Below are 19,578 nucleotides of genomic sequence, written 5' to 3' on the forward strand. Positions count from 1 at the left end.
ACTGTTATGTCTCATTGTACATTACTCACTTATGTGTCTTATCTCCTTACCTGAATGTAAACTCCAATTTTATTTCCCTCAGTACCTATAAGTTCTATATACAATAGATATTTAACAAATGTTTATTAAATGTAACTAAACACAAGAATAGGAAATAAATGACCTCTTTGGGCTTTTACCAACTCTTAATTTTAAAATTTAATTAAAATTTCATCGTATTATTTCCAAGCAAAAATTAAATTATCTTATTTGTCAAAGTTCCATTTTACAAATATTAAAAATAAATGTTCACTGCATATTCAGCTAATATAAATACATGTGTAGTTAAACAGAACTTACTGGGTTGGTATCATCGGACTCTCAGTTTCTTCATCACTTCTGTAAGTCTGTATTTTCCCATAGTAAAGTGGATTACCAAGTGACTGAAAAATGGTTAGCTTTGTTTTCTGAAACTGACTACCAACTTCACATTCAAACACGTAATCTTCTTTTATCTCCTAAAAAAGACAGAATAGCACAAATAATGCAATTTTTTCATATACTTTATTACTTGACAAATACAATGGAACTTTTAATTCCATGAACCCAGCTTAACAGAGATATTACAGATGTACATAATGAACACATAAAATGCAAATTTTAAATAATATTAGAAGGACATATCCTTTGAAGATAACCTTAATTTTTATTATTTGTAATTATTCTCTACTATACAAAAAGTATATATGCTATATAATACATCAATTACTTGGGATGACAATCTGAAAACCTCCACTAAAAAGGTCTAGTAGCTCCCACTTTCAAGGAATGAGACCAATAATAGTGAACTTTTTCTTCAAGGGTCAATTCTAGAAGACATGTACACCAAAAATTTAGAATAAAAAGTGAACAGCAGTAATTACCTGAACAATTTCAAAGAAAACAAAAAATCAACACTTAACATGTTATCTGTAGGTTATGAAGAATACAATTTTTCCTTCTGGGAGTTCATGGCACCTTATAAAACCAGATGTTTTCAATTATATTGAAAAAGATAACTGAAGATTTTGAGTAGAATTTATTAGGAAAAAAAGTAGGGGCAGCAATCATGATATCAGACAAAGTTAAAGCTAAAACAGATTTAATGAAGAGAGAAAAACAGGGAAACTACATTATATGTTAGCTATATTCATCAATATTGCTTTAGACTACTTAAAATAACTAGATAATATAAGATTGGAATATTGCTGTGGTGTAGGAAATGATGAATTGGTGGACTTAGAAAAATATGGAAAAACTTGGAGTTATGAAGACATTATCCACTCTCAGAAAAACAGTGGACAAACAAATACAGTATGGTCTTATACAGATGCATATGAATGTGTATGTCTATATATGAGTATGATTATAGACATCTAAATGTATGTAAGTGTATGTATGTAGGTGTGTGTATATATGCATGTGTATGTGAGCACATAAGTATATCTATCTGTGTTCATACTTCATTTTTGAAGAAGACCATGTCAGCAGAGAAATGATGACATGACTTGCACTTGACTTTGTTTTGAGGGAGGGAGGGCTATGTAGGGTCACCAGCCTCACTTCCCCTCCTGGGCCATCTGGATCCAATGACCAGATATTCATCAGGATGACTGGAGAAGGCCCAGGATGCATTGGGGAGACCTTGGCCTATTCAGGTGCTCACTTAGAGTGAGGCAATGCCCTTCAGTGAATAGGGCTCTTTAAGAAGTAAACAGGGAATGGCCCCTTTAATAAGCAAAAGAAAGGAAAAAAAAATAAGTAAATGGAACTGGGAAGGAAAGAGCAAGTTACTATTGATAATCAATCTGAAGCCACATATGTGTGTGTGTGTGTGTGTGTGTGTGTGTGTATGCATGTATGTATGTGTGCAAGCATATCAAGCTTAATTGTAGCCTTCTTGGGAGGGGGGAAGAACAAAGTCAAAAGTGCACAGCAGGAAAAGAGAACTTACGAGGAAGCAAAAAAAGATTGATAATTGTGTAGTATATATCATAAAGTCTTTTGTGAAATTGAAATTTATTGTTGGATATTTGGAATCCTCCCTTATGTTCTGCTGTGCACATGGCAACTTTTTTTTCTTTTCTTATCTGCTATTTAAGTTTTAGTATTTAAGTTTATACATTTCTTTTCCTTTTCTTATTGTGTATTTAAGTTTTGGTACATAAGTTTAAAATAAATTAATAAAAAATTAATAAGACAACTCTTAATATTTCATAAATTCTGTCCCAGGACATCTTCACTAAATATTAGAAACAGAAATTGGCAGAGGTTTCAATTACTCACATGTGCTGGCCAGACAGTTGGCTGTGAGTCATCAGATTTGATAGACTTTTCCACTTTAGCATACTTTTCCACCTAAAAAGTCAAACCAACAAAACACTGGATTGTAGAGCAATGAATAAAAAAGTCTGAAAGAAGGAAAAGAGCTTAAGAAGTTCAGTAATCCCCTTGGCTACAATTTTATAGAAGAACTTTTTAAAATAAGCACATTAGTTCAAGAAGCTATTTAAGATGAAATAACATTCAACTATGCTATACAAACATAATTTAACAGTGTTTAGAATTTCTCTATATATTCTGGAAAAGTAATTTGCCTTTAAAATAATCCCTATCCCAAACTTCTTACCAATGAGTAGTTTTCATGATATCTCTCTCTGCCACTGTATTCCATCAGGTGAAGACTTACAATTTGCATATTATCAAACTCAAACTTCATCTTTATATAATTTTTGTTTGAGACCTAAGTAACTTTCAAGCTTAATTCTGTCCCTAGTATTTATACAAAAAAAAAATTTATTTTTGCAGAATTAGTTCCCAGAGAAGCACATAAACTACTAAAAAGTAAAACTTACTCTACTACTATCTTCAACTTATTTCTTATAACAGTTTTACAAATGAGCATATTAGGAAAAGAGACCAGATAGCATAATGGAAAGAACACTGGATCTGGAGTCTTGGGTCTTGCTCATTACTACAGGTGTGACCTTAGGGAATTCACTGAGCCTTAAGTTTCTGTTTCACCTGTAAAATGGGCAGTTTAATTCCTTCTAACTCTAAACTCTATCATTTTAGAAGTAAAACACATGAGTAGTAGTAGGAAGGTTAGATAGTATTACTTTATAAATGTAATCTTTTCCCATTCACTTATGGTTCACAGTTAATAAAGCTCTTATCCTTGATGACCCCCAAACTGTCAATTTTAGAGTGTAATCAACTTGAGAAAAAAAAGGACACTTATAATGTGTTATAACTGTGAAAAACTTAATCAGCTACAGAGTACGGGCTCCATTTGTAGTCAGCCTGCTTTAGGAATTATTTGATTAATCTTATCCTACAAAAAGAGTTTATAGTCTTTTCATACCTTGAGCTCACAACAGTTACCATATACATATAAAGTTCCTTCAAAATTTCCCTCACTCCAGTTCAAATCAGCATTAGCTAAACTTATGTGCCTTTTGTAGAAATAAGTTAATTAACTTACATCCACTTCTGAAGGTGTGGTCAAAAAACAGGGGTTCTGTTTCCACATATCCACACACTAAAAAATTAAATAACAGTGTAAGTACGTTGGAAACCATAACAAATTAAGGTTTTTTATTTTATCAATAAGTACTAACTTTTAGAAGAAAATGTGCTTACATTTCCTGCTTTAGAAATTTTGAGGTCATATTGCTGAGCTGTTTTTCTCTCTTTTCGTTTCTGCAAGTAATCAAGCAACCGTAGCTGTGGAGGAGACGTGGAGTGGGACACATCCTGCTGCCGATTCAGGGAAGATCTGGAGTACCTCTTGAAACATCTAAAATATTTAAGATTCAAAATGAAAAATGATATTGAAAGAAATCTTTAATGGATAGATACAGCATGTAGGAGGCAATAAAATTCTGATTGAATAAAAAAAGCATCCATGAATATATCTAGGAAAGCTGCTTTGAACACTACCTATTAAAAATAAAAAGAAACACCATAAATAATGGTAGGCTTGCAGTGCTGCAAAGCAGAAAAAGTACTATTCAGAAGTGGTTTCTCATTCTTTCCAACAACATTAGTATATATTTAACGTAAAAAAAAAAAGTCTGTAGGAAATGTGTTCAAAAAGAATAATTAACATATTTCTGGCTAAGCAAATTAATGTTAATATCCTTTGACAATGTCAGTAATAACATTTATATTGAAATTTTAAATTTTTCAAAGTACTTTCTATCTCCTTTTATCCTCACAACTCTGGTTGTGGTACAAGTACAATTATTCTCAACTTAGAGAAAAGACTAAGTGATTTGTCCTAGAGCACAAGACTGTTAATATGAGTGCTGGGCCTCAAACTCCATCCACTAAATACTAGATAGATGTTAATCTCAACAAGGTTAGAACAGAGGCCATGCTTGGTTGTGGAGTTGCTGTAAAAGTCAGCTACTATTTGGGACATCAACACAAAAAAACCAGTAAGAGGTTCTAGCCTTTCACTTTTAAGACTTATATATAGTATCTCTGAAGGTTTCCAGGCCTCATCATCATAGTCTCTTCACACGTTTGTTTGCTAAGACAGCCCATGTACTTAAATGAAGTGTCCATTCATTCTTTAAGGACTTACTGTAGACAAAAAAGTGGCTCATTCCATGTATATTATAAACAGGATGTTTTAAAAACACTAGTTTACAAAATTTGATGAAGCATCTTTATTAGCTACAATAAGGCAATGATCTTACAGTGAAAGACAATATGCTAAATAAGCAATAATCTTATATGCTGCTTTAAATTAAGGAAACAAAAGAAAAAACAACTCATAAACTCTAATGTAAGAGATTTTCCCACCTTTATTTACTAGTTATTTCCCAAGGGTATCATTTATAATAATTGTCTTAATTAATAATTACATCGTCTTCCCCGAACTTGCATAATTCAGTATTGTAAATTAGAAAGTAACACTTTAGATAACAGATTTATTAAAAGAAAATTACTGTTCCCATATACTAGAAGGCTGACACCTTTAGTTGAGTTATGGTGTTGCGTCAGGTTTTTCAAGTCACGTACTATCTGAATCAGTACTAAAGAGGCCAACAAAGACAGCTGCTTTAATGTGAAAAAACGAATTATGGATAGTAAATAACACTACCAGTCTTATGGCACATGTTGAATATATAACTGAAACATTAATCAGAATACTATAATTTTAAGTTTTTAGAAAAGAATAATTTAGTAAATTATCTGACTTACCAAAATGACCAGGCTTTCCACATTTCTTGAAGAAAATGTGAGTTTATCAAATATAATTTTTAAGGCAGTGACCATTTTAAAGATTTAAATGTATACTAGTTTAAATAAGAACTAAAAAACTAGCGTTCTGGTTCATATGTAGACTCTTCTTTATCTTTCAGTTCTTCTCGGGTGGGCTTTCAAACTACTGAAGCTCTGGATACTTGTTTTAAGAGGTCTCAGAGAAATTTTTAATTAATCATTGGGAATGTAGAGGTCACACTCAAAGCACATGTGCCCTCTAGGCCATGTAAGGAGAAAAACACTACCCCAACAGCAAGAACCTCTGGCAAAAGTTAGGACCACTAGTTATGGCAGAATCTCCTTGGGTCCACCTACCGCCAATCCTAGCACAAGGATCATTACCGTTTCATTGGTCGGGTATTCATCTTCTGTTTATTGTAGAGCAGTCTGTTTGCAGTACAGGTCACAGCTATAGAAGGATCAAGACACAATGGCTCTGCTGTGGCTAAGATAAGCTGGCTCTCAAGGAGAAGTTTGTCTTCCTGAAATGTAGATATACACATTGATAACACATCTGAGACGTTTCAAAACTCTAAAATTATAAATCTGGATTTTTCAAACACTCCTTATACCTTCAAGCAAGCTGTGAGTGAAATGAAATACTTAATTTTAGAATTTCAATACAAGACTTTAAAGATTTGGCAAAATAAAAAGACTTCCACTGATACTACAATAATTTGTCCAGTTTTGCAAAACAGTCATATTAGAAGTATTTATCCAAAATGAACAATGATCACAGATCACTTTGTTTTCTTTAGAGTTGAGATAGGCTCAGGAAAAAAAAGAATGTGATTTTGGCAGTTTGGTCAGTGCCTAAGGATTTTACCAGAACAAAGCTAACTAGATTTGTCTTACACAAACTGAAACACTCAGCTTTGTTTTAAAAATATGTAGATGTGTATGTGTCTGTGCGTACACACACGTGTACATATATAGTATATATACACACTCATATACATATATATGTGTGTATATGTATACACACACGTTTTCATTGCCATTCAGTAAATTATTTATTGAATCTTTTATTAAAATAGAATCCTGCATTTTTAAAAAGCACCATGATGCAAAAACTTTAAATCTAGAACTGACATTCATCAGTACTAATTAATCATAGGCTAAACAAGTACTTTTGGGAAGAAATAAGCATTGTTTGTTTCTGCAGTTATCACTTTGCAATAAACTGTGAAATGAACAGGAGAGTTACTGTTTTCTCAGAGAAGAAAAGTCCAAATACCTATTAATGTAACGGCTGCTAATTTTTTTTATAATCGTATGCCACAGAAAGAATCATTTAAATTAAAGAATCATTATTCTCTATGCAGGGGGTTAGATTACTGACGGATTTCCTGAATGGGATGGAGGTTGTACTGATAGAAGGAAATGAACTAATTGAGCTCTAAAGTTTGAGAAATAAGTGACTATCACTATGACTTGGATTCAAAATACTATAAGACCAGTATTATCATGAGATTAACTGATCATTTACAGAATTTTAGATTCCATAATTAAATCTCTAATTTAGAGATTATTCAAGGCAGGGAGGGCTAAATCCAATGTGTCCAAAGTAATCAAACCTAAAAGAGTCTTGACTCTGTAGGGATATGAAAATGTGGGGAGGAATTTTGTTTCATGATCTTCAAACATAAGTATGTATCAATTCATACTTTTGATGATAATTTTTTTTATGCCTTAAACATGTGGTCTATTAGAAAAATAAAAGAATCGCTGGACTTACTTGTGTCCATTTATGGTTATCACTTGTTATAGAATGAACGTCACAGATTAAAGTCTGGGGAAAAAAGTAAATAGCACATCTATATTAAAACATGTGCAAAAGAATAAATTATGCAATTAAAACAACAATGTACAATTGAAGAATTTTACTGAAAAATGCTCACCTGCATTGTTGGACGTAAGAGAATATGTCTACTCTGGTAACCTGGAGATTTCATATTCCCAGACTGCCTGTAGTCACGTATTTCTGCTATGACACATCCACAATGAAAAATATTAACCTGTTTAAGAAGAACACAAACAAAAAATTTTTTGGGGGGAGGGTAGAAATGCTACTTTCTCAGAGACTCAATCAAGATGCTGAGGTTGTGGCGAAAGGCTATAATAGCACAAAACATTTAAACTGCTCTGGTTTTTTTTTTTTTTGCCTTATTTTAGGAAAAAAGAAACCTGACTTAAGCTCAGTCAAGAGATATGAAGATTCAGAGCTTAATAAAAGAGTAAAAGTGATTATTGTAAAAGTTAGACAGATGTCATGGGTAAGAGAATAAGCTTTCTTTATATTAGTCTAATAAATACCAAAAACTTTGCCTGCAGCAATAACATTTAAACTTATGCAAATACATGTCCCCAAACACTAAGTCATGCTTATTTTAGGAACATGTGCAATTATTTTTCGACAGGTGACTGATAATTAGTGAGGTAAATGTGACAGTGATTTTATAGGTTAGTTGTGACACATTAAATGTAATCTCTCATGAAAGGAAACGTGACTAATAAAAAGACAATTTAAAGAGGAAATATTTTTCACCTGAGATTTTTCCAGGAGATCAACCAAAATAGGTGGTAGTTCTTCAGCATCCAAATATTCAAGCAATTCTCCTTCTTCATAAGGCAGGCGAATGGTTTCAGAATCTGAATTTAAAATGAGGAAGTAAAACTGGTGAATAAATTAAAGGGAAAGCTTATTATGTAAATGTTTCTTATCCAAAGGGAACTAGTAAACATGTAAAAGATCAATGAACATAAAGCTATTCATTTAAAAGGATTTTAAAGTTCTTCTTCACCTATGTAATATGAATTAATAATTTAGCATAGTACCAAAAAGCTCCAGTTAGTCAACACTATGCTAGGTTATGGAAGATAGATTAGATATGTTCTCTTCTCTCTCAGAGCTTAAAGTGTAACAAGAGGATAAAATACAAATAAATAATGATGAAATACAATGTATTACACACTTGGTGCCAGGAGAGATGGAACACTGTCAATGACTAAAATGGAGACAAAGCGGCATTTGGGTTATGCTTAAAGGATGGAAGAAATTCAATAGAACAAGAAAAAAGGGCAGCTTAACAAGGGCACATAAAACCATATGAAGAAATCTACAGGAATAATAGTTCAAACATTGCTGTTGAGTCACTGTTTTGGTTTCTTTTGGGGGATAGGAGTCGGGGCAGAAGAATTTACTTAGCAGGTCATAGGGAGCTACTGAACATTTCTGAAGAGGAATGGCACAACCAGATATATACATAAGAAAAATCTAACTGGTATAATGGATGGATCAGAGGAAGTGGGGGAGTGGAGGGTTAAGGTGGTATGGAACAGAGTATAATTTTAATCCTTTATTAGAATGATGGCAATGGAATAAAGGGCAAGGGATGAATGATAAACTACACAAAAGTATGGGGCAAGGAAAAAAAATAAGGATAAAATCTCTTAGGAAATATTTTGTCATAATACCAGTTCAAGAAAATTATTAACATAAAACACAATACAAATTCTAGACAACTGCCTACTGGTTAAAAATAAGTCAATAATCAATGGCTTTTATGCTCCTCAGGACTATGGTATATATCTCACATAAGAGTACTTAATATCTATTGAATTAAACATAGGAAAATTCCAGTCAAAAAAAGGAGCTGATAGTTCCCTGAATTTCATCATCATAAAACTGGAATTATGTTGATGAATTCATATTTCATCTAGAAAACAGTCACTCGTAACACAATTCTCTTGATATCACAACTGCAAAAGGAATTAGAAATCAATACAAGGTGAAAACTTTTTGGGGCAGAATTCCTACATATGTTCTAAAAATAACTGAAACCTTAATATTCACTACACTAAAATTTATTATGTAACCTATGACCTATATTTTAAACAATGTCTAAATTATGTAAATTCCTTTATTAGTCCTGGAGTTGTGGAGGTGAACCTCAGTTTTCACAAGCTACACCAATATAGCATTAGGTTCCAACAGGTCATACTGAATTAGAAGACTCTTGATTATGAGTCTAGTGACAAAAGTTAAATGCCAAGTGATGCATGCACATAACATTTACCTGAACCATTCTTTCCCCTGAGCATCAGAGAATAGCCCTCATTTCCCGGGTATAGGTTGACTACCAGACAGGAGAGTGTTTCTTGCATAACAAGTTTCTCTAACAAGTTCACATTTCGTCTCAGCTTCTGCTTTAAAAGGAGACAGAGCTCATGAAAATAATCATTAAAACTATTTGATTCATAAATCACTCTTCTGGAAAAATGAATCTAAGATTACTTACTGGCACATTTAATAGTTAAATAAATATAATTCCTAAAGTAACTACCTCTATAAGGCACAATTTAAGCAAAGAGGCACTCAGGGACACTTTCCATGTCAATAAACCAACATGTTCTTCAAAGAGAACTTGGGTTAGTATAAATCTAAATGACTTTTTTTGTGGAAATCGGCACTACTGTGAAGACATTTATTTTCTACTGAAATTCACTATATAAAACATCTAGGATTTTGGTCCAGTGTTAATTTTTTTCTTTCCTCAAATTGCAAAAGATAATACAAAATACTATCTTTGAATCAGTTAGAAGTAGCTAGTTCTGATGATTTTCTATACCCCTTGTATTATTTTCTTAGCCTTCAAAGTCAATGAGAATCAAATCACTCTTCCTCCCCATTAAAAAAAAATGCTGCAGGAGATATTTTGAATTGTCATCAGTGTTTTATCTTAGAATTGAACATATTCAAGAGCAAAACCAACATAATTATTTTTTGTTAAATACGTTTAGGAAAGGTATTAACCTAGATAAAAAATGTGTTTGACATGATCAACTACAGAATGATCAAATTTCTGTGAGAATTTGTGAAAATTCTGTGAGAATAGCTAAATACACTGGAGAATTATCATCCTTGCTATACTGCCATTCTTGAATAAAGAGCTTTAATATCCTGAAATTTTAACAAAACAAGAAGGGCTTTTTTAAAGGAACAAATTATTTTTGGCTTTAATTATCTCAAGTTTTTAGTAGAACCTCTGGAAATAAAATCACTCCATTACTAACTCCTATACTTCCAATTTAAAAAAAAAAGGCTATTACAACATAAAGGGAATTCCTAGTAGTTTAACATGGAACTAAGTTGAACACACACCTTCTTGGAAAACAAGCTGATTCCTGTGTATAGTCTCTAGATATAGTTTTAGAAAAGCATAGGCCTAGGGAATCTGGCCCCAAACAAATCTAGCTAGATTACCTACTAGTTGGATTAACTGTTTCTAGTGCCTATATTTTAATTCTTTTATCTTTTCTAAACTTAAAAAAAAAGTTAAAGCTAATCTTTCTGACCATCTGCTCACTTTTATGATGATCAATTACTAATTTACCTTTGGAAAATCAAATGGCTTTCTAAATGCATAGGAATCACCTTAGAAGTCAAATACCAAAAGCTTAAGGAAATGGTTTGGTAAACTTTATCTCACCTTGATCCTGTGTTTTTAGTCCTTAAATTTTTACTACATGCTTTTATATTCCTAGAAATACAGCCTTCCTCATGTCTGTCAGCCCTAAGTACTTAGGGCCAAGATGATAGCCTACACAAGTAGGTTGAAATCTACGTTGAAAATACTATGTTACACTCACAGGGAAGGGTACCTCCTAAGAAAGTTAAAAATTAAAAGGTCATTACTTGTATAATTCTAATTTCCCCAATTAACTATCTCCCTTGCATTTAAATATAATGCAAATGAAGAAAAATTCTACTTACCTTTATCTCAGGCTCTTTCTCACATTCTTCTATATATAGGTCATATAGCTTCTGAAATACAGATTTCCTTAAAAATAATAAAAAAGAATTTATAAAACTAATGTAACTATAGCAGTGATTATAAAACATTTGATATCAAACTGTACTATAAAATTTTTTAAACGTACACACCTTCCACTAGACAAATATTTCCGTTTAGGAGGTCTCTGGCGGGCACTTTCAATGACATACTGAAAAAAAATAAGTCTGTGAAAAAACACTGATTTCTTTTAAGATCGACACACTTATTTAAGATGACAAATGCTTCTCAGTAACTTACCATAAAAGTATCTACAAATTCCTGTTAAATTATGCCTTGTAAAAAGTCCTACTATTTATTACAGTACAATATTGTCATTAACTTTTAAATGACAGGAACAATTGGCAACAAAATTATTTTATAAAGCTATGATGTTAAAAAGACTCCATAACTTCCAGTTACCATCTATCTCATTGCTGGGAAGTTGTCTAACTTTCCTGAATATTATTAGAATATTTTTGATTTATTCACTTAGAAATTAAGATATTCAATTACTAACATTCTTCTTAATTTCTATTGAAAAGCTTCTGCATGAGCAAAATTAATGCACCATTGTATTAAATTTCTCTGAAAAGGGTTTGGTATCCAAGATATAAAAAACAATGAATGATATTTTTCTATCTCTTGATGTCTGTTAATTGTACGCTGTAAAACACCGGAAGTCATTATTACTCAGTAGTTAAGTGGACAGTGAATTTGAACAAATGGTTCTCCAAAGATTAACTGAAAACGATTAACAAAAATATGAAAGAATACTCCAAAACACTAAAAAAAAAATACAAATCAAAACAGCCTTGAGGTATACCTCACACCCTGCAAATTGACAAGCATGACAAAAAGATAGGAATAGTAAATGTTGAAAGGGTTGTGGGAAGAAATATATACAAGTACATTATTGGTGAAGCTGTTAATCAGTATAACCACTTTGGAAAGCAATTTAAAATTATCTAAGTAAAATAACAAAATGTCCATAATCTCTGACCTAGAGTTTACGTACATTATTAGGCTTATATCTCAAAGAGGCCATGAACAATTAGAAAGTTCCCACATTCATCAAAATATTTACAATAGCATTTTTAGTGACAGCAAAAATTTGGAAACAAAGTAGAAACCCATTGATTGGGAAACATCTAAACAAATTGTGGTGTATGAATGTAATGGGATATTACTGTGCTGAAAGAAATTATGTATGCGATGAAGACAGAGAAACATGGAAAGATTTGCATGAACTGACACAGAGGGTAGTAAGCACAGCCAAGAAAAAGAAATATGACTACAACACTATAAATGAAAAGAGTAATCATTAAAAAAAATCAAAAGTGAATGTTGCAAAATTAAAAAACAAGAGTGACTTGAAAGAAGAGTTACGAGAAAATATCACTCACTCCACCTCTTTGGAGAGGTGGGAAGTCCACAAGAGTTGTACACTGCACATGTTTTCAGACTTTTTTTTAATGCACTGGTCAATTATGCTCATTTTTATATTTGTTATATAGGATGGCTCTCTGAGAAGAGAAAGAAAAAGAATTTGAGCAAAGTGTAGTGATGTAAAAAAACAACAAAATAATCCATAAAAACTTTTTTTAAAAAGGAAGATGAACCAACCAATATAATTTACCTGAAGTAAAATTATTTAAATAACAAAATTTCAGTAGTTATTTCTTACCTCTGCACGGTCCAAAGCTAATTCTAAAGCTTGTTGCTGTAAAGTGATTTGAAAAAAAATTTGCTTGTGAATATTTTAACAATAAACAACATAATAAGCATTTGAGTGAAAGACTGCTTAATCTAACATCCATTCTATTTTTTTTAATTTTGGTGATCCAAGAATGTTATTAAATTTACCACCACCCTTTCCCAGCTCAAATACCTAACGCAATCAGAAAGGCATAAAAATACATCAAATGAAAAAAAATCCATTCAATCTCGCAAAATTTATCTTAAAGTACATTTTGGTTGTTCTAGGAATGAATAAAAACATGTTAGTGAATGCCAACAGAGATAAAAGAAACTACCCACAAAGTTACATATTTGCTGGTCACCATTAACACCTAAGGCTGCTGTTAGAGAATTTGATTTGATGACCTCAAAACTTTTTCTAAGGAGTTTTGCATTCATTTGAATACAAGAAAGGAGGGAGAAGAAAACAAATGTATCTTTATAACTGGCTTAACAAAGTCTCATTCTCTTTATAGCCCCATAGTAATGGATGAAGCTAAAGTATTTTAACAGAAAAATCTTTAATTCATATACAAAGAAAACAAATTACAGATTTAGGTCTGCAGACCTTATTCCTAGACACTAAAATATATGCTAATTACATTTAAAATTTTTTTAAGAGCTAAATTATCTTCAGCTCCGTAGGCTACTATACCACATCCTTCCAAGTTACATGGAGAAAATAACTTACCTGTTGACTGTCCCCTCTATGATAAAATCAAATTCTCCCATTTTAGGGAAACCCATGCAATGTTTCTGAACCCTACTGATATTCTGTATTTTTTTTAAATTGTAATTAGGGCTATGAACAAAAGGCAATGTTCATAGGAGTACATATTATCAAACAACTAACTGTAATAAATCTCAAATACTTTGAAAGCCAACATGACTTTGAAAAGGTTTTTATAATTTAAAAAAAGTAGTTACAAAGAACAAAAATTCTCTGAGACCTTGTAATTTTATTAAGAATATGAATTGAGGTCCTTATCTACAGAAAATTTTAAATGAAATCACATTTTTCTAAGTTGCCCCCAAAGTTATTGTTGTTGAGTCATACCAAACTCTTCATGACCACCTACTGTCCATGGGGTTTTCTTGTCAAAGATTTAATTTGCCATTTTCTTCTCCAGTGAACTAAGGCAAACAGGTTAATCGACCTGCCCAAGGACACACATCTGTTAAGTGTCTGAAGCCTAATTTGAAAGTAGAATTTCCTGATTCTGGGGACAGTCCTCTTATTCACAGAGCTACCAAAAGGACAAAGGCTTACTTAGTAAGCATGCTGTCACTAAAACTGCTGAAAGGAGAGGAAACCTGAGTTTTAATTTCCACACTATTACTGCATTGCATTACAAGAGCAGACCACTTCTAGGCCTCAGTTTCCTCATCTGTAAAAATGGAAATAATGCTGCTTACATAAGATGATGCTACCTCACGCTTTGTCTTCCTTAAAGAACTTTGTGAAGGTTAATTATTATTATACTTTGCTTTAATATTTTAGGCCATGAGATTCAAATACAACTTTGTGAATGAAAATTTATGAACCTAGATTCCAATATTTAAACAAAAGACTTTAGCCTAGTTTAATATGATCTTCTGGAGAATCTTGTATTACATGTGACATGAAATGGAAGGGCAAAAAAGCAAATCTACCCAGTGAAACATAAGCATGTGCAGTATTTATCATTTCCTTCACATATTCGCTTAAGTGGAGTGAAATGGTTGATGCTGTTACATGTTTTAATTTTGTGTTCACTTTTTCAACAGTTTTAGAAAGTTTTAAATTAAGAAATGTGAATGCCTATCCTTGAATGAGTTCCCCACGCAGTTGCTGAGGTAATCAGTTAGCCCATCAAAATATACTCTATGTTTCTTGTGTTTCAGTTCTTTGCCCTTTAAGAGCTTACAATGGGAACTTACTTCCAAAAAAGGTCAACTATTGTCTAAGCGTAACTGCTAAAGAGGAGATAGTTGGGCAGAAGAAATACATCAGGTTAAACATTTAGTTCAAGTAAACAGAAATGAAAAATTACATGTGGCTGGAAACTTTTCTGTTATGTATAAAAAGTAAATATTTAACTTTTTAGTATACACCAAAGACCCCGGAAAAGAAAAAAAAAAGATGTCTATAATATAGATACGTTAATTGTGAGGTAGAGAACTTGAATGTGATTACTAAAGTACTTTCACACTAGATTAGGCTACTTTGAAAAAGCACTTTGATGCAACTTCTTTTATGTCATAAAAAACATGCTGCCATATTCATGGAGAACATATATTTTAAGACATCTTAAGATAACTGGTCTTTCAGCTGTGTCTGACTCTGTGTGCCCCTGTACAGAGTTTTCTTGCAAAAATATGGGAGTGGTTTGCCATTTCCTTCTCCAAGGGATTAAGGCAAATAGGTTAAGTGACTTGCCCAGGGTCACATAGCTAGTGAGTGTCTGAAGTCACATTTGAGCTCAGGTCTTCCTGACTCCAGGACCAGTGCTCTATCCACTGAGTGACCTAGCTGTCTCTTCCTTAAAATAATAATAGCTAGCACTTCTATATAATACTTTAAGATTTATGAAGTACTTTACAAAAGTACTTTACTCTCAATTTTCATAACCTTCTCCAACTTCCCGTGGCTCCCCTCAACCCTACTTCCCCTCAAATGAGAACCTTGCCCTATACTTTACTTAGACCCTCCCTGCCAAATTAGATTGAGGTCATTCTCTAAGTGCTCCCTCTTCTCCATCTTGTATCACTACAATGACTTCTGCCACTAACTCCTCCTTAACCTTTGTCTCACATAGTGAGGTAAACTTACTTGTTCCCAAAGCCCACTCTTCCACCTCCACAAGTGAGCCTCTTCCATCTTGTCTTCCCCAAAATAACCCCTCTGTCAACCACATTCTATCACTTATCTTCAATCTCTCCCTCTCTACTGGATCATTCCCAAACTTGCCTACGTCCCCCCCATTTTCAAAAATCCCTCACTTGATCCTTTCACCTCTGCTATTATTCTATCTCTTCTGCCTCTTATGGGCAACCTCCTTGAAAAGCCCTGTTGACAATAGATACTTCTGATTTCTCTTTTCTCATTCACTTCTTGACCAAGTCTTACAATGTGAATTCCAATCTCATCATTCCACCAATACTGCTCTTTCCAAAGTTATTAATGATTTCAGTTATCAAATCCACTGGCCTGTTCTCAATCCTCATTCTTCTTGACCTCTTTGAAAATGATAATCACTCTTTTCTCCTTGATACTCTCTCCAGGTTTTCAATACACCAATGTCTCCTAGTTCTCTCCTACCTATCTGACCAGTTCTTCTCAGTCTTCTGTGCTAAATGTTCCTAGGGATTCTGTCCTGGGACTTCTCTGTTCCCTCTATACTATGTCACTTGGTAATCTCATCAGCTCCCATGGATTTAATTACCATCTCCATGCCTATGATTCGAAAATGAACCTATCCTGCCCAAATGCCTTTCAAACATCTTGGACTTCATGTCTAGTCAACATCTCAAACTCATTATGTCCCAAATAGAACTCATTGTCCTTCCCTCTAAACTGTAACCCCATTCCCCAGCTTCCCTATTAGTGTAGAAGGCAAGACCATCCTCCCAGTCCTTCAGGCTTACAACAAAGGGTCATCCTGGATTCCTCAGTCTTGAGTCCTTCCACATCTAATCTGCTGCCAAGGCCTGGTGATTTCACCTTTGCAACGTCTCTCCAATATGCCCCATTCTCTCTGACACTGTTATCACTTTAGTACAGGCCCTTAACACTTCATGTCTTCACTATTGCAATAGCCTACTAGTGGGTCTGACTGCCTCAAGTTTCTCCCCACTCCAATCCATCCTCCATTTAGCCATAAGAGTGCTTATCTTGAAATTCAGGTCTGATCAGGTTACCCTCCTCCCCTCTAAAATAAACTTCAGTAGCTTCCTATCACTTACAGGATCAAATAAAAAATTCTGTGTCTGGCATTCAAAGCTGTCTGTAACCTAGTTCCTTCCTATCTTTCCAGTCTTCTTACATCTAATACTCGTCTCCTGATTCTTCCTGATTCTTCCATGAACAAGACACTTCATCTCTCAGCTCTGGGCATTTTTTCTGACTGCCCTCCATGCCTGGAACTCTCTTTCTCCTCATCTCTGCCTTCCTTGAAGTCCCAACTATAAGTTTACCTTCTTCAGAAAGTCTTTCCCAACCCTTCTTAATTTTACTGCATTCCCTCTTTTAATTATTTCATATTTATCCTGTATAGTTTGTTTGTACATTTCTGTTTGCTTGCTGTCTCTCTTTCTGTGAGCTCCTTGAGGGAAAAGACTGTTTTTTGACTCTTTTGCTTTCCCCAGCAATTAGCACAGTGCCTGACACACAGTAGTCACTTAATAAATGTTTACAGACTGATTTTATCCTTACAACAAGGTAAATGCTATTATTATCTTTATTTCATAGGCACACAGATTAAATACCTTGTCCAGCATTAAACAGGTAACACCTTGAGGTAAGATTTGAACTCAGGTTTTCCTGACTCCAGGTTCAGTGCCCAATTTTCTGTGTCATCTAGATGCCTTAAAATTCATTTTGAGAGGCATTTGAGTTGTGGATAAAAACCTGGCCTCTGTGTTTGAACACTTGGGCTTAAGTCCGAACTTATGAAACAGAGTGGCTGTGTGACTGTAGGCAAGTCACTTAACCTCTTGATGCCCCAGGCACTCTAAGTTTCAGAATAGATCTGCCTAGCAGAGGAAATTTCTTTATAGTGGGGGTTCCCTAAACCAATAAAATCACAGGTCCAGACCCCTTACCTCAAAAGATGAAACTTACCATTGTAGCATAAAAAAATTATTCAAAAGAAGAAGAAAATAATTTATGTGCGTAGATGAAGGGTGATGACAATCATGTCCAAGATCAATTTCATAGTACTGTTAGAGTAAAAAACAAAAACAATTTTATTAACATAAAATGCTCATGGAAGTGAAACAAAAGGTATTCGGTGGCTAACTTGGCAAATTGCTTGTGACACAGTCATCTTCACATTTTTAAGCTTCCCATACAAATACTAAAAAAGCACTTTCTAGAACTTCTATACAAAATCTTTAAATCATTTCTGAAAAGTAAAATTAACAACACTGAGTAGATACATTTATTTTGCATATCGTATCATCAAATACTCATAGTTTCCAAACACTTCATTCTCTGGAAGAATATAATTGAATAGTTTAAACTACCTTCTACTCTCAAAGAAGTAAACCTTTTTCATAATCTCTTATGGGTTAGTTATTCTCTTAAATCAGTTTCAATGCTCACTAAACACTTTTTTGCAAAGTAGGATTAAAAATTCTATCAATTTCAATGAACTTTTTTGTATAAAGTCTTTTCTCTCCCCTTCAACAAAGGGAATATATTTTGTTATTCTCCTGTGGCAGCAAAGTTTCATAGCAGATAGTACACTGGACCTAGGGTCTGGGACCTGAGTTCAAATTTTATTTACTTATTAGTTGTGTGACTCCAAAAATTTCGGCTCTATAAAATGGGGATAGTAATAGCACCTACATTACAGGGTTCTTATGTACATCAAATGACAGTAAACTTTAAAGTGCTATATGTTAGTTATTAATCTGTATGAATTTTTTCCCTGGCTCCACGTGACCACTAATGTGCAGTTAGCTTACTGAGCTAAGGGTACAATTTGTGGCTCTGGGTTCAGAGTTAGAAGGAACCTCAAAGGATGAAGCCTCTTTATTCAAGATGGGATGTAAGGTTAAGGAGATATATTTTAACTGTGTATTGCTTGCACAATGTATATTATGTGCCTGATATGTGCCAGGCACCAAGTGGGAAATTGTGACCTCACTTGATTCTCACAACCACCCTGAGAGGTATAATGGAGGCACATAGTAGTAAGTGCTTAAATACTTGTCCATTGATTTTAGAGATGAAGAAACTGAGGCTCTGACTTGCATGCCACACTGTAAATAAAGAACATAATCAGGATTTAAACACTGGTCTTCTGATTCCAAATTCTGCCATATAGCTAATTAGGGCTTCTGAAAGAGGAACTCTTTCATTCTATGATTTAACTAACTTATAAATTATATATAGGGAGGATGAGAGGGTGACCAATCAAAAGTTTGTGACTGACTGAATTTTATTTTAAATACCGACAAGATCGATTACTTTAAAATTCAACTTGAAATAAACTATGAAGATTGTTTGAATTTTAGCAACTTTAAAAATCACTTTGAGGGATATAACTATGCAGGCTGATATCACTCTATTTATCAAAAGCACCTAACCCTCATCTCTTTTTATCTATGCAGGCTAAAGAATACTCCACAAGTTAAACTCATTTGATGGTCAAGCAAGAAATTCAATCACCCTTCTAGTACTTGGGTGATCCTTTCTACGTTCTTGTTCACCTGGCTCCCTATCTGATTTTGTTTCATGCTCACTCAAGGTGTTACTTTCCTACTCATCCTAATTTGGAAAAGCAAGGGAATTCTCACTTAGGACTTTCAGTAAGTTGCATGTGCAAGAAAAATAATAGAAAAAGATCCCTTAGGCAACTGCCTGGGTTGAGATAACCAGCGTTTATTAAGTGCCATCTCTGTTCCAGCTCCTCCAACTTGGGCAGTGTCCGGAGATGAATACATAATTCATCTAAAGGTAGGCAAGGAGTAGGAGAGGGGAAAGGCTTTCTGCTAGTCACCA

The 19,578-nt window shown here is 33.6% G+C and overlaps 1 protein-coding gene across 30 annotated transcripts in view; it reads right to left on the minus strand.

The window, feature by feature from the left end:
• Positions 1–17,789, minus strand: part of SUPT20H (SPT20 homolog, SAGA complex component) — a 43,253-nt gene extending 25,464 nt beyond the window's left edge. For 25 of the 30 annotated variants that reach the window (XM_072610382.1, XM_072610362.1, XM_072610361.1 and 22 more), the window contains exons 1-13: positions 17,692–17,789; positions 12,817–12,852; positions 11,243–11,301; positions 11,072–11,138; positions 9,375–9,504; positions 7,844–7,947; positions 7,197–7,313; positions 7,034–7,087; positions 5,638–5,777; positions 3,661–3,817; positions 3,503–3,559; positions 2,305–2,376; positions 340–497 (exon numbers count right to left, since the gene is read on the minus strand). In XM_072610382.1, the coding sequence (XP_072466483.1) occupies positions 340–497; positions 2,305–2,376; positions 3,503–3,559; positions 3,661–3,817; positions 5,638–5,777; positions 7,034–7,087; positions 7,197–7,313; positions 7,844–7,947; positions 9,375–9,504; positions 11,072–11,138; positions 11,243–11,301; positions 12,817–12,852; positions 17,692–17,694 (1,154 nt within the window). In that variant the 5' untranslated portion in view covers positions 17,695–17,789. The remainder of the gene's footprint in view (positions 1–339; positions 498–2,304; positions 2,377–3,502; positions 3,560–3,660; positions 3,818–5,637; positions 5,778–7,033; positions 7,088–7,196; positions 7,314–7,843; positions 7,948–9,374; positions 9,505–11,071; positions 11,139–11,242; positions 11,302–12,816; positions 12,853–17,691) is intronic. The other 5 variants (XM_072610383.1, XM_072610386.1, XM_072610385.1 and 2 more) reach the window with 1 other exon arrangement.
• Positions 17,790–19,578: the final 1,789 nt, after the last annotated feature.

Source organism: Notamacropus eugenii, chromosome 5, assembly GCF_028372415.1.
Source record: "Notamacropus eugenii isolate mMacEug1 chromosome 5, mMacEug1.pri_v2, whole genome shotgun sequence".
Taxonomy (NCBI): Eukaryota; Metazoa; Chordata; class Mammalia; order Diprotodontia; family Macropodidae; genus Notamacropus; species Notamacropus eugenii.